Source organism: Haliaeetus albicilla, chromosome 5 (assembly GCF_947461875.1).
Source record: "Haliaeetus albicilla chromosome 5, bHalAlb1.1, whole genome shotgun sequence".
Classification (NCBI taxonomy): Eukaryota; Metazoa; Chordata; class Aves; order Accipitriformes; family Accipitridae; genus Haliaeetus; species Haliaeetus albicilla.
The window spans coordinates 44,364,332-44,376,737 of record NC_091487.1 but is presented as its reverse complement, the minus strand read 5'-3'; the positions used below and the strand labels follow the sequence as shown (position 1 = coordinate 44,376,737).

Here is a 12,406-nt window from a genome sequence, read left to right as displayed (position 1 = left end):
AGGTGCTAACATACTCTAGATAAAGCTGGAAATTTATGTCTGAAGGCTAAAATAAATATGTGCATAAGCCATAACAGTTACAGGTATCTTGTTATTCACAAAAATTTGGAACATTTTTATGAAACCTCCTATCTCTTGGCATCAGTAATGCCTGTCATCAGTAGATTCCGTTATTTATATATTTTCTGTGAAAACCCATATCCTTACAAGTTTCAAAAAAGTGCACGGATTGGGAAGCTGTAAAGTTGTAATGCTATACTAGTGGGTGAAATCATCAGCTTCCCAGCATTTACCTGAGTAGTAGAACTGGATCTGGAAAGCAAAGAGGAAATCAGAAAAAGACATCAGGCAATCCATAGCATCATCCATCAGCACAATCCTAGGATAAGATGAGAGAAACAGTTTAGCATCTACAAAAGAAATAAAATCTGTAACCAGGAACCCCAGATCTAGAGAAAGTACAGCTAGTGAGCTATATGCAACTGGGGATTGCTAGTGGCTTGTCCCCAGTATAAGAGGTTAGGAGAGAAGAATAGGAATATCCACTGCTGTATGGATGTGGACACCCGAAAATCAAATCAAGGCAGCCTGAGAACCTGCAGCAAGGAGAAGATCCTGAATGTCAGTGCTATCACACACTTCAGCTACAGTGTGAACAGAGCAGTATGACATGGATGTCAAGCATTCAAAGCCTGGTGGACACGATGGAATGAACACTGGCATAAAAACTGCAAGGCTGGTTCACATGGCTATACAAAGAGGAACTGTGCCACAGACAGTTACACGAGTATTAAACCGGTGTAAGCAGAACGAGACTTATGCTATTCCTCTGTATACCAAAGTTCATCAATCTGGGATATTTTCAGATTCATAAGGATAACAAGAAGTATTAATTCCCAATCTATACTCAAACAAACTCCACTTGACTACAGAGGAAATAACATTGCAACAACAATCAGCTTTTTAATTACACCCTGTGAACATCCTATCCTCCCTTCCCGATGAATGAATTGGTCTCTATTCATATCTATCAAGTCTATCATTTGACTAAGAGGTCCAATTTCACAGAAACTGAAGACTTCTTGGGTCAGGGACAAAGTCTTCTTTCTCTCTGCTAAGCCCCAGGTGCATGTAGGGAGCTACATGCATCCCTATTTTGAAGCATACTTCATGAATATGGGAAGTATCAGCCACAGGCCATAAAGATGAAGTATAAGTGATAGCAAAGTCCAACTCCTCCTTTCAGGAAAAAATTCTGGATTTCAGAAATAAGTTAGGGAAAAAGCATTCATAAAAATGAAAACAAAAACAATGCTTTGGTCACTGCCACTACATGAGGATGAAAAGGTCAGTCTCTGAAGTGGGGAAAATCAAACTTGAGCTGATCAATGACAGCTCAGACTGGAAAACAGAAGGAAACACTCCACTTTGATGGGAAAAAACAGAGTATTCTGATGATGCTAAAGGAAGGTAGTTGGTACTTCTTTTCAACCCCATATGACCCCATACAGTCAGTATCTGGCATATCAGGTCATATGAGAAGGATTACCAGTTCATTATAGCCAAAGTATGGGTCATCTAGTAGGACCCTTTTGAATTCGGGGCCAAATGCAATCTGTGGACCAACTCCTGCAGCATCAATGGTCTAAACACATTGCTGGGGAAACACTGTTCTGTCTCATGTAAAAGATTCCAGGGAGCTGTGTGGGAGGCTGACCTAGAAGAGTTATAGGATCTTGCAAGAATTCCCTGCCACTCAGACCAGTTCTGTTCACTGTGGCAAAATCAAACATGTAGAGCAGCTTGAATTAATTATCTCAAAGAAGAAAGACTGGGGCTAAGAGGGTCCCCAGGAGAAAAGCCTGTATTTAAAACAAAACCCTTTGAAGATGTCAAAGTGCTTCTGATTTATTTATTATGTTCCAGAAGCCTCCTCCTCCTCCTCCTGTCTAAAGAAGCAGTAGCTTCAGTTCTTAATTCTTACTAATAAGCATGTTACTGAGATTGTCAGTGGCCACATCAAGGAAACGGCTTTGAAGCTGGCAGGCAAAGCATCTTCATCTCTCAGGCAATACTGCTCAGCCACTGGCGTTTCCAACCACTATTTAAGCACTGGAAATGCAATGGGCCATATCGCTGATGAGCTGCACTCCCTCCTTGGAAATGATGGTCTGCCTCCCAGACACCCTCAAAGCACAAGCTCTGAAGTGTTTGCCAGTGCATTTCTCCATCCTGGAGATGCAGGAGAACAACAGTGGAGGGTTTTTTAATATATTTGTTATGCAGAGAGACAATGTTACATCACCTTCATGACAATCAATTCATTTCATTTGTTCAGTCTGAAGCTATGGTCAATGGCTGTGCTCTGCAGCACCAAGTCTCGGTCTCTTACTTAGAGGAGAGCATGAGGAAGTAGGCAGAGGTCTGAGAATTTGCTGGACATTTCTTCCTGTTAAAGACAGAAAGGAGCCTCTAAGGAAGACTGTATGGCACATATGTGATGGAGGAGCATCTAAATAGAAGCAGGTGCACTCTGGTGCTGGGTTACTGACTCCACTTGGCCTAGGAGTCAGCACTCCGGAAATGTTGAGAAGTCTTTAAATCCAATACAATAATTTATGAGGAGATTGACTGCAGCTGGCTATTTCCCCCCACAGCCAGCTGACTGAGCAGTCAGGAAAGCTGGGAGAGCATCATACGCAACATATCTGCACCTCTTCCCTGAAGTATCTGGTGAGGAGAGAATCCTAGCCATGGACTGTAACCCAGACAGCAGGACCAAAACTGAGGATGAAATCTCAAAGTCTGAACTGCAACTCAAAAGAGTTCATCAGGTAGCTGATATTTCAAGGATTCTTTATTCATTCTTTCTTGTCCAAATTAGACTTTAAGCCCTCAGGAGTACAGACATATTTACAAAGTTCGTAGTCGGCACTCAATGAATAATGAAAATCAAGGAGAAACTTTGGAAAGGACTGAAGAAAGATGCCTACACTTGAAGGACTCTGGTAAACGGTGTAGTGGTCTTTCAGGGTTCAAGTGGGTTTGGCTGGCAGTAAAGCCTTGCTACTGTGCCAATGGGGAAACTTTATGATCTACCAATTGTGGTTAAAATCTCAGAAACCCAGACTAGACAGGATGTCCCCAGGACAAACTCTAGACCAGGCAAGTTGAAAGGACTTTTACTGTTCTCTGCTACCATTAAAGGCTAACTGACACAATCTGTCTTAAGGCCAGGCTGGCTCAAAAGAGTCTTCAGGGACTTGGTTTGTTTACTGATATATGGAGGCAAAAACAAGCAGAACACACAAAAAGGGCAAGATCTGCACTCTCAGGCAATCTTTTAACAACAAGGGGACAGACTTGCAAGCCCCACTTCCATTAGCACTGGTCAGTGCAACACGAGCTCCCATACCACATAAAACAGCATAGGAGCTGTGAACTACTCAGCTCTCACTACTCAAATGTGGGCAGCGAGTTCCCTGTGTTTCTATTACAAAAGAATAGTCATTGCTCAGGTACAGATCTTGAAATCATGGCATCAAACCAGAAAAATCCCTTCATTTTCTGTCCTTCTGCAATTTCAAGATTCAGAAAGCCAAGAGGTGTCTCCAAAGATCAAAGGTATCCCTGTAGATTAAAATCTTCAATCTGCTAATGGCTATAGCCCTTTGAAGAAAAAAAATATCCAAGAAATCTCAGACACAGATAGCCTGGTTCTTTTTTGGGTATGACTTCTGTATTTGTGTAGCACCAGGAACAGAAAAATGGAGCTCTCTGGTGTCATGCAAATAAAACCTATAAAGTAGTAGCCTCTGTTCTTCTGCTCTGACATTTCCTGATCTTATTCCCAGTGTTTGTTATCAGTGCATAGCAACAGCTCCTGGACGAGAGGAGTGCACCGTGCTGTGAGATCATCCCAGTCATGCAGCACTGAGACTACAACTACAACTGCTGTCTTCCCAAGAGCGCCAATAATTACACAGGTCCTGGCTGTATCAGTGAATGCTGCGGCTGTTCCCGCTGCTACTTTATTTAATTCCTTTCCCAAGCAAATTAGCAACAAAACTGTTGCGGGTGTGCAGACTGAAGGAGGAACAATGTCAGTAGGTTTGCATGTGGCATTCATGCTTTGCAAGGACTCAATCAACTGGTGCCGGAAGACAGCCTGCAGAGTTCACCTTTCTAACTGGCAGAGACCAAGCAGGACAATGGGAAGCGTAGACCAGAAAAAAGACAAGAGAGCAAGCAACAGTTGGAAGGAAAGAGAAAGATGGTTTAGAAATACGACAAGTTTTATTAAAATTGTTCCTACTAGATTAGCTTGTAACAGAATAATAGCAATGTGTAAGTAAATCTCTAGCCAGCCAAAAGTAGGAGTGAGGTCATCCCCACCTGAGCCTGGGTGCCTCTGACAGAGATCTCATTTCTCTCCAACACCTGCTCCCAAAGCCGGCTTGTCTGTCTCTACGGCACAGGCACAACAGTGCAGTGGGCCCCTGAATGGGGCCTCTAGTTCACAACAGCCTTGTGGATTAAATTCCTTGACACAAACATCATAACGTGTAGATATGCTGCAGTCTCCTTTCATGCACCATCACAAATTCCTGTTCAGCTCAGCTGGAACCTTATGAAATACACACCAGCGCATGGGACTGGTGCTTCTGTACATCCCTGAAAGGAAGCAGCAGATACATCCCTGCTACAGGGTTAGCATTCTTTCTTAGTCTAGCATTGGAGGCCAAGCAGCTGTACCTTCTGGAGCCCCTAAGGCCCACTGAAGAGCTAGAGGGGAAAGTGGTGCTCAACTTTTAGTTTTAATTGGACCAACACAGCTTTAGCTGCAGTTCAATTCGGATAGCAGCATATAGGAGCCAGGGAAGAATTCAGAGAATCAGCCAAGTGGAAGTACTAGCAGATGGATAACACTTCTCTTCTCCACTTTTCTTTCTTAATATAATTTTCATGGGACTCCGATGCTAAAGAAAGATAACAGAATGACAAGTAGAAAATGAGGACTTTTTCATTATTTAGGCCATGAACAACATAGGCAGCAGCTAATACCCTGATCATGTGTCAGGATCCTGTTTCCAAATGCCATATCTAGGTCCACGAATAAAGTTAAATTTCCATGCCCCCTCTGCTGAGATGGCTAGAAATGACAGCATTTATTCAGTAACCTTGCTGTGATTATATATGCGTGTGTGCACGCACTCCTACTGAGAACTGAACTGACCCTCACCCCAACAGATGCATATACCTTATTACATTTTCACTATCAGATAGTTAATAATCAACTGCCTGGGCTGGACTGGAACCAGCAAGCACTATCACTAAAAAATTCTGTATCACATTATCAGTGCCCTGAGCCATCTATCTGCTTTAGGCCTTGTCTAGATTAAAATAAAATTTCAAACAGATTAGCTACCATGTTCTTAGCTAACATACTTTAAAACACTGGCAGTCCTTCAGAGCTTAGTACCTTTTAAACATGATCAACCATAGGAAGCTGAGGCAAGGGGGAACACATTTTAAAGATGGTAAAGAGTATCTGAAATAAAGTTTTAAATCATATCAGTTAAAAACACATTGGCTAACATTCTTTTATATGCAACTCATCTTCTGAATGTAGAGCCAGCAGCAGCATTCTGCACTGGTATTTCAGTCCCTGTATATCTTAAATATACACTCCTTCTCATTGCTAGAAAAACACCCTGTTCTTAACCTCAAAACATGGTATCTCTTTTCCCCAAAATCTTAAAAGATTGTCCATACCTTTACCCACAGATCTAATTCCTAAGCCCATAAGTGTAGGACTGATCTTGCCTTAAAAGAGAGGATGAGGACCCACCTTGCTGCCTTCTGAGTGAGTTCCATTGGGAAGTCAGGGCAGAGCAGCTGCAGCAGGCAGTGGTATTCCTGTGCTGTCAGCAAGTCTGCAGGAAAAGAGAGGTGAGAACATTGTAATTCTTTTACAGGCTGTTCCCTCCCCTTGCTTCCTCTCTAGGAAAAAAACCTCATATTCCCTTCTACTCTCAATTCAAGTAGACTGGGTACTAATGACAATATAACTGCTCCCTAGACCCTCACAGCTGGGCTCTTCAGATGGAGTTTCCACCAAAGACAATCAGAAAGAGGCCTGATAAAGGGGAAATCCTACTGAAGAGGCTCCTGCAGAGAAACTGGTAACAGGTAGTGATTGGAGAGAATCCTGCACAGAAACTGGTGAAGAGGTAGTGATTCAGTGTGAAAAAGAGGTAACCAAAACAGGGCAGTTTCAAGTGAGAACACAGTTTGGTTTGACTTGAATATAACCATGTGGAAAAAAGAATCATTTCAAAGTTGCTTAAATTTGCTGAAATTCACTGGCATGGTGACATTCACCACAATACGTCTGAAAACCATCCACAGAACATCTGGCAGCAGTAACAAAGGCAAACAAGGTTTTTGGGTTGTGTATGGAAGGCTACAGAGTATAAACCACAGACGTTATTACTTTAGCATTTGGTAAGGCAGCTGGATGGTCTCTTTTGGAATAACGTGTACAAATCTGGTCACTGTATTATAGGAAGCGCAGAACGAAGATCCAAAAAACACAAGAAAACCAATCAAATGATTCATGTTTTAAGAGAGCAGCTTTGTGAAAGATTGGTCAAGAAGGGCCTCTGTGGTTCAGCAGAAAGAGTCTAAAAGAGGTGACTTTTAGGGAAGCTTATAGGATCCCAAGGGAATGGAAACATACCGATGTCAAAAAGCCCTATATGATTGTATGTTCATAGTCCAAAAGGCTGTGGACTGGAGTTAAGGAGAAGACTAGCTGAACAGCAGCAATTTTGCAGTACTTCCATACACAGAAGAATGCAAAGTATGGAAGAAAGTGCCAGGGGTGGAAGTAGAGCCAAGCAGTAGTCAGGGAGGGGATCCAAAGGGCACATCCATTAGGACTGAGGTACAAAGCATGAGTTCTTTTGCCACAGACACATCTTAGCCTTCTTTAGGCTCCCATCCAAATAATCAACCTTGTCCAAGATGATAGCCACAACTTCTCCATAGCTCCACAACTCCTCAAAGCCTGGAAGTTTGTCAAAAGCGCGAGAAAAGGAAGATGTTACACCTTTGTCAGATGTTTCACCTTTGTCAGATGTTTCAAGAGGCAGGTATGCAGTATCAAAGGAACATTTCACTGTGACATCCAACCCAGCCAAACTAATATTTTCAATGCTGACTAAAGAAATACTGCAGGAGGACTGTCACCAAAATCAAGTTATAGACCTGTCGTTTACCTACATTATTAGCCAGGGAAGTGGAGGAAAGAGAGGAGAGCGCTACTATTTTTCTTTTCAGTTGAGGAAACCCTATAGCTGAAAACCACTTTTGTCAGACTCTCTGACATCCATTATAGACACTCTCTAGAGTACTATACTTTGCACTGCTCTTGGGAGGACCTTAGGTTTCGGGTCATGCTATGAAAAGGTGATTTTGCTCTGCCTGGAAAAGCCAACCCTGCAGTCAGAAAACTGCTATAAACACAAGGAAGTCCCAGCCTGTGCAGAACTACAATATCATTGCAGGGATTTGTGCAACCTATTCTACTGTAAGGATAAATACATCAGAATCTCTCTTCTTCCAAAAATTGAATGCTGAGCTGAATTAAATTTCTGTGGCTGCACTGAAATTACAGATGTCTGGGAGGGCATCTGTAACTTTTTTGTATTGTCATTTCTTACTAAAACACAAATCAGAGGCTGCTCTCTATTGCAGATATAGAAGACCTTGGTCCTTCAGTCAGTGTATCTCAGCTTGGGTTAATGATGGTATCCAGTGGAATGGTGGGGTTTTCTCCTGCAATGTTAGCTAATCAGTTCCTTGAATGTCATCAAGGAAAGTATCACCAAGTTTTATGTATAACTGCAAAAGGATATTATTGAAAAAGTCCCAGTTATGATGAGCAGGAAGATGTGTATTTTTAACTGAATTTTCAGCTCACTATTTCATGACACTACATGAGGAGCGAAGAGGAAAGAACATCTTCTCTGTAATTTTGTTAGATCAACAGTCATTTACAGCAGTAGAGATTTTGGTCCTAAGTTCTTAAGAAAACTTATCTGATCGTGTAAGGTACATGCAAGTTCCATAAAATCATCTTCAACAGGCTCAGCATAGGAAGCAGGTTACAGGAAAACAGAGAAGTTGGGCATAGAATGGCTCTTTTGAAACAGACACTTTCTCATAATTGAAGAGGACAGTATGGACCTCTTACAACTACTCTTCAAAGCTTTCTAAATCTAGCTTTGAATAACGCTAGGCATCAAACTTCCAATCTTTGTCTAAAAAGTCTACATGTTGGTCAGAATGAGTCACACCATTTGGAAGCTTTATGAAATACTCAATTTACTTTTTTTTTTTGCTGAAGTTCAAATTCCTATTTATGCATCCTTATACCTCTTGCTCTCCATTATTTTTTCCTTTCATTTGTCAACAGATCATTATAATAACCCTTTCTTCATACTATATCTTGTTTAATCTATTTAACTATATTTATTTAAATTTAAATCTGTTTATCTTGCCCTCTACATCCCTCCCTACCTAGCCCAGTCATATCTGTTGCTCTGCTTTGATCCCCTTTGGATTTTCACAGTGTGATGTCCAGCAATGTACAAAGCATCCCTCATGCATTCAGAACAGATGGGCTCTAGGAGGATAATCTGCTCACTTTCATCAGCGAAGCCCCTTTTCATTAATTCTGAATCTTAGCCTCCTCTCTTCTCCCCCTGAAGGTGAAGGAGTTTAAGGTTTTTTCTGAAGGATGAGGTTTCCTGAGAAAGTTGCACTTTGTTTGCAGTCCCTGTCAGGTTGCTAGACAAAAGCAGCTTGAGAGGATAACTGGGCCCTAAGCAAGCATTAGTTTTGAGGCATAAATCTCTTACTCGCTGGAAATAACATACTTTTAAAACTTATAATAATTTACGCTGTCTTTTTCTCCTCCCTCTTCATACCTAGTCACAGCATCATCCTTACTCCTCCATCACAAAACAACGAAACAACAGAGAACAAAAGCAGAAGTCTGCTCAAAAAGACTTTGGGAAAAGGTGGCAGAGATCCTCTCCGACAAGCACATCAGAGGATGAATTTCATTTTCAATAAAAGTGGAATTAATTACGGTTTCAGTCTTTGAGCAAATGGTCTATTTAGATGGGAACTGCACCCAAAGTTGAAGCGGTGCAGAGAAGTTCCTTCTCTAAAGAAAGAAGCCCTTTGCTTCTTATGCCTGGAGAAACGGCACCAAATTAGTCACTGAAGTATGCAGGCAGACTCTTTTAGGCTGTAACACAACTCAGCCTATAGACACCCCAGGTGCCTAACCAATAAATCATATCAATCTCAGACTACAGATGGGTACCTATTACACGGGAAGGGGGATCACCACAGACCTTAGGAGGTGTCTACAGTTTGCTGTCATGATTATTTTCCTATTCCCTACAGCAAGGTCAGTGAAGACCATGCAGAAAATTACATTTGCCCATGTACCATATTGTCTGCCAAGAGCTGCTTGGAATAAACAAGGGCAGTTTTGGTGCATGACCACATTGCTCCTTCCTGTCTCCAAGCCACAGCTGAGTAAATAGTGTTCAATGCTGCATGATGAAGAAAGAAAGAAAAGAAGGAAGGTACCAGTCAGAATGAGTGAAAACTGGAATCCACAACTGCTACTTTGGTTGCTACCACAAATTACTGGATCTCAAGTTCCAGTAACAAATGAAGTAAATCACGGAGAGTTTAAATCTGACCCCCAAAAGCACAGGGCAGTGAGCTATATGCACTTTACTATGCTCTCGCAGTGGAACAAACTCAGGTCATACCACGTGCTTAAGAATGGAGAGAGATTGCAATCTGCATGTTAACATGTTCATTTACAGCTGAACATAATGCTTTGCTCTTCCACTGCAAAGCAGGTAATAACAAATTCCAAAGTGATTTTAAAACAGCAGTACACTAAGAAGGAGCTGGGAGGCTTAATAGAATAAGTACAGAAAAGTGAAGTGGTATGGTATATTGCACTGGAAGTACTTTAACTGTTCAGTCACAATTTTTGCTGTACTGGTCTTCAAACTCCTGCCCAGCCTGTACTGCTGCTGCTACTGTGCCACTGGCAAAATCCGGACTCTTCCCTACAGATCTCACTGTCTGTGAGTAGTTTATTGTCTTTCAGTGCCTGAGGCAGACTCTTCCTCGTGTTTCAGAGGCATAGTGGAGAAAGAAGTTTGTCCATGTGGTACAATCTTAGAAAACAAACGCTGCTTTCTGGATAAAAATGGCCTACCTTTGAGAAACATAAAGGCAGCTGCTTCATATTTCCCTGGCTTTTAAAACACATATTGTTTTTACCAGCTTCGTTTCTGGCTTGTATGTGGCTGACAGATGGCATCTGACCCAAAGTGATGCAAACTCTACGAATGCTAAATGATGTGTTTATGCGGCTGTCAGTGTCGTGAGTGAAGTGTAGACACACCTGAGCTATCTTTAAACTAGTTATATTTCATACCAACAGCAGCCTAGCCACAGAAGCGTGGAGCTCAGTGAAGGCCGTAAAATCTGCCCAGGAAGCCAATAAATATTTAGGACTTAGCCTGAATTGCAGTCATCGCTGCTGTATCTAGGCTGCTGTAGATAGAAGTAGCTATCTACAATGCTGTCACAACACCGTGACAGCTATAAATATGCCCAAAGCAGTAGGAGAATATTTACTGCAGTTGGTGTATGAAATCTGCCCCAAAAAGTCACATTAGTAACTTCCCAGAAACACAAGGATTGCCTTGATTAATATACATTAAAGTTCCCTATTCCCATCATCTTTCATGTACAACCACTATCCAAGCAGGCTGGAGCCCTGGGCAACGTAGCCTTTCCCTTTGGATTATGGTAGGACACACAATTTCCACAGGTTTCTTTTCTACCACACTCATGAAGTCATTCAAGAGTCAGAAAGTCATAGAGCTGTAAATCAGTCTTCCTGGAAATATAACAGAGAACAGCCTAATAAATAATACGTTTTTTTAAGTGTTGGGAGAGTCTTTCCTGGCCTTTAGTTTTTTAATGTTTCTGGTATAAGTAACACATCCATAGGATTCTCTCTATACCCATGCAAGCTTGCAACCTTGTAGAAAAGAGGAAAACCAAACAAAAGCCCCTAAAAACAAAAGTCTAGGTGTTCTTGTGCTGTCTATAGGAGTGGCGATGTTACAAAAAACTGAATATAAACATGAGTATTGGTAATACTGCAACTTCACAAGCCACATCTGGCTAATAGGCTATGTTCTGCACATGCCTTGTTCACCAGATACCTATAGCCCAATTTCCTGTGTATAACTACTGCTAATAACAAACAGAAAATGAAGAATTCTAGGAAAATTAATCCATGCATAGGACCTAAACAGCAATATACAGCTGTGTAAAAAACCCATTTCTTCCTCGTAACACTTTCTACTCTAAAAAATAAAAATGTTTTCTTTCTTTTCAATTAATTTTTTATAAAATTTTGCACTGAGAGATTTTATGACCTATCATGAAAAAAATCTGTTCCTGTTACTTGAGAGAATAGTTGTTTAAATAAGAAACAAAAACATTCAAGGGCTGCTTCTTTGAGTAATTAGCTTTTTCCACTGACAAGAAGAGATATAAAATAAACAGAAACCAGATCCAGAACGTGCATTTGTCTAATTTTAAAAATTGATTTTCCTTATTTTTCAAACAAACAAAAAGCAAAACAACAGGTCATGTAATTATCCCCATAATTTGAGATGGAAGGTTAAATAAAACTAAACTAAACAATAAAGAATAAGCACTCACACACTTTCCCTTGCAGTTGTATAAGCATGTTCATGTAAGACATGTATAGCAGGATTCATTCTGCTCTTGAAGTGTACAGACAGCTCCCACAATCATTAGCAAATTGTCCTAAGAGCGTAGGAAAATCAGAAGAAAACTGAGAGAGACCCACCTGTTACTTTTAAGCGACAGGAAAACGTACTAGAAGCCGAAGATTTCTGCCAGGTTAGCTCAAAACCAGCTTAATTTTTTAAAGGAAGGTTTTCTAGTGAATAGTTTAAAGAGGGTAATGGTCAAATCTGTTTCATGGATCAACTTAAGCATCTGTGCTTTACATGGAGTCTTGGACATAAGTAGCTTTAAAAGACTATGTGGCTTTGTACCAATATCTGGCTCAATCTCATTAGATACTAATTTAAAAAAAAAGTATTTTCTTAGTTTTAATAACTGGATGCATTATCTCTGCCTTCCTGATGGTGAAGTCCAACAAGCAGCTAAGCCAATCTAAAAACCTCACTCCTGCTGAAAGGGGCAGGTCTCCTTTCTCTCTTCTTTCCTTTCCCCTCACTTGCTGCTGGCC

At 41.1% G+C, this 12,406-nt stretch overlaps 1 protein-coding gene across 6 annotated transcripts in view; it reads right to left on the bottom strand.

Moving 5' to 3' along the window:
- CSTPP1 (centriolar satellite-associated tubulin polyglutamylase complex regulator 1) overlaps positions 1-12,406 on the bottom strand; it is an 86,672-nt gene that overhangs the window by 9,644 nt on the left and 64,622 nt on the right. For 3 of the 6 annotated variants that reach the window (XM_069784551.1, XM_069784548.1, XM_069784552.1), the window contains 2 exons: positions 5,852-5,936; positions 294-379 (listed from right to left, as the gene is read on the bottom strand). In XM_069784551.1, coding sequence (XP_069640652.1) covers positions 294-379; positions 5,852-5,936 — 171 coding nt within the window. Of the gene's footprint in view, positions 1-293; positions 380-5,482; positions 5,552-5,851; positions 5,937-11,998; positions 12,107-12,406 lie in introns of those variants that run through there. The other 3 variants (XM_069784547.1, XM_069784550.1, XM_069784553.1) reach the window with 2 other exon arrangements.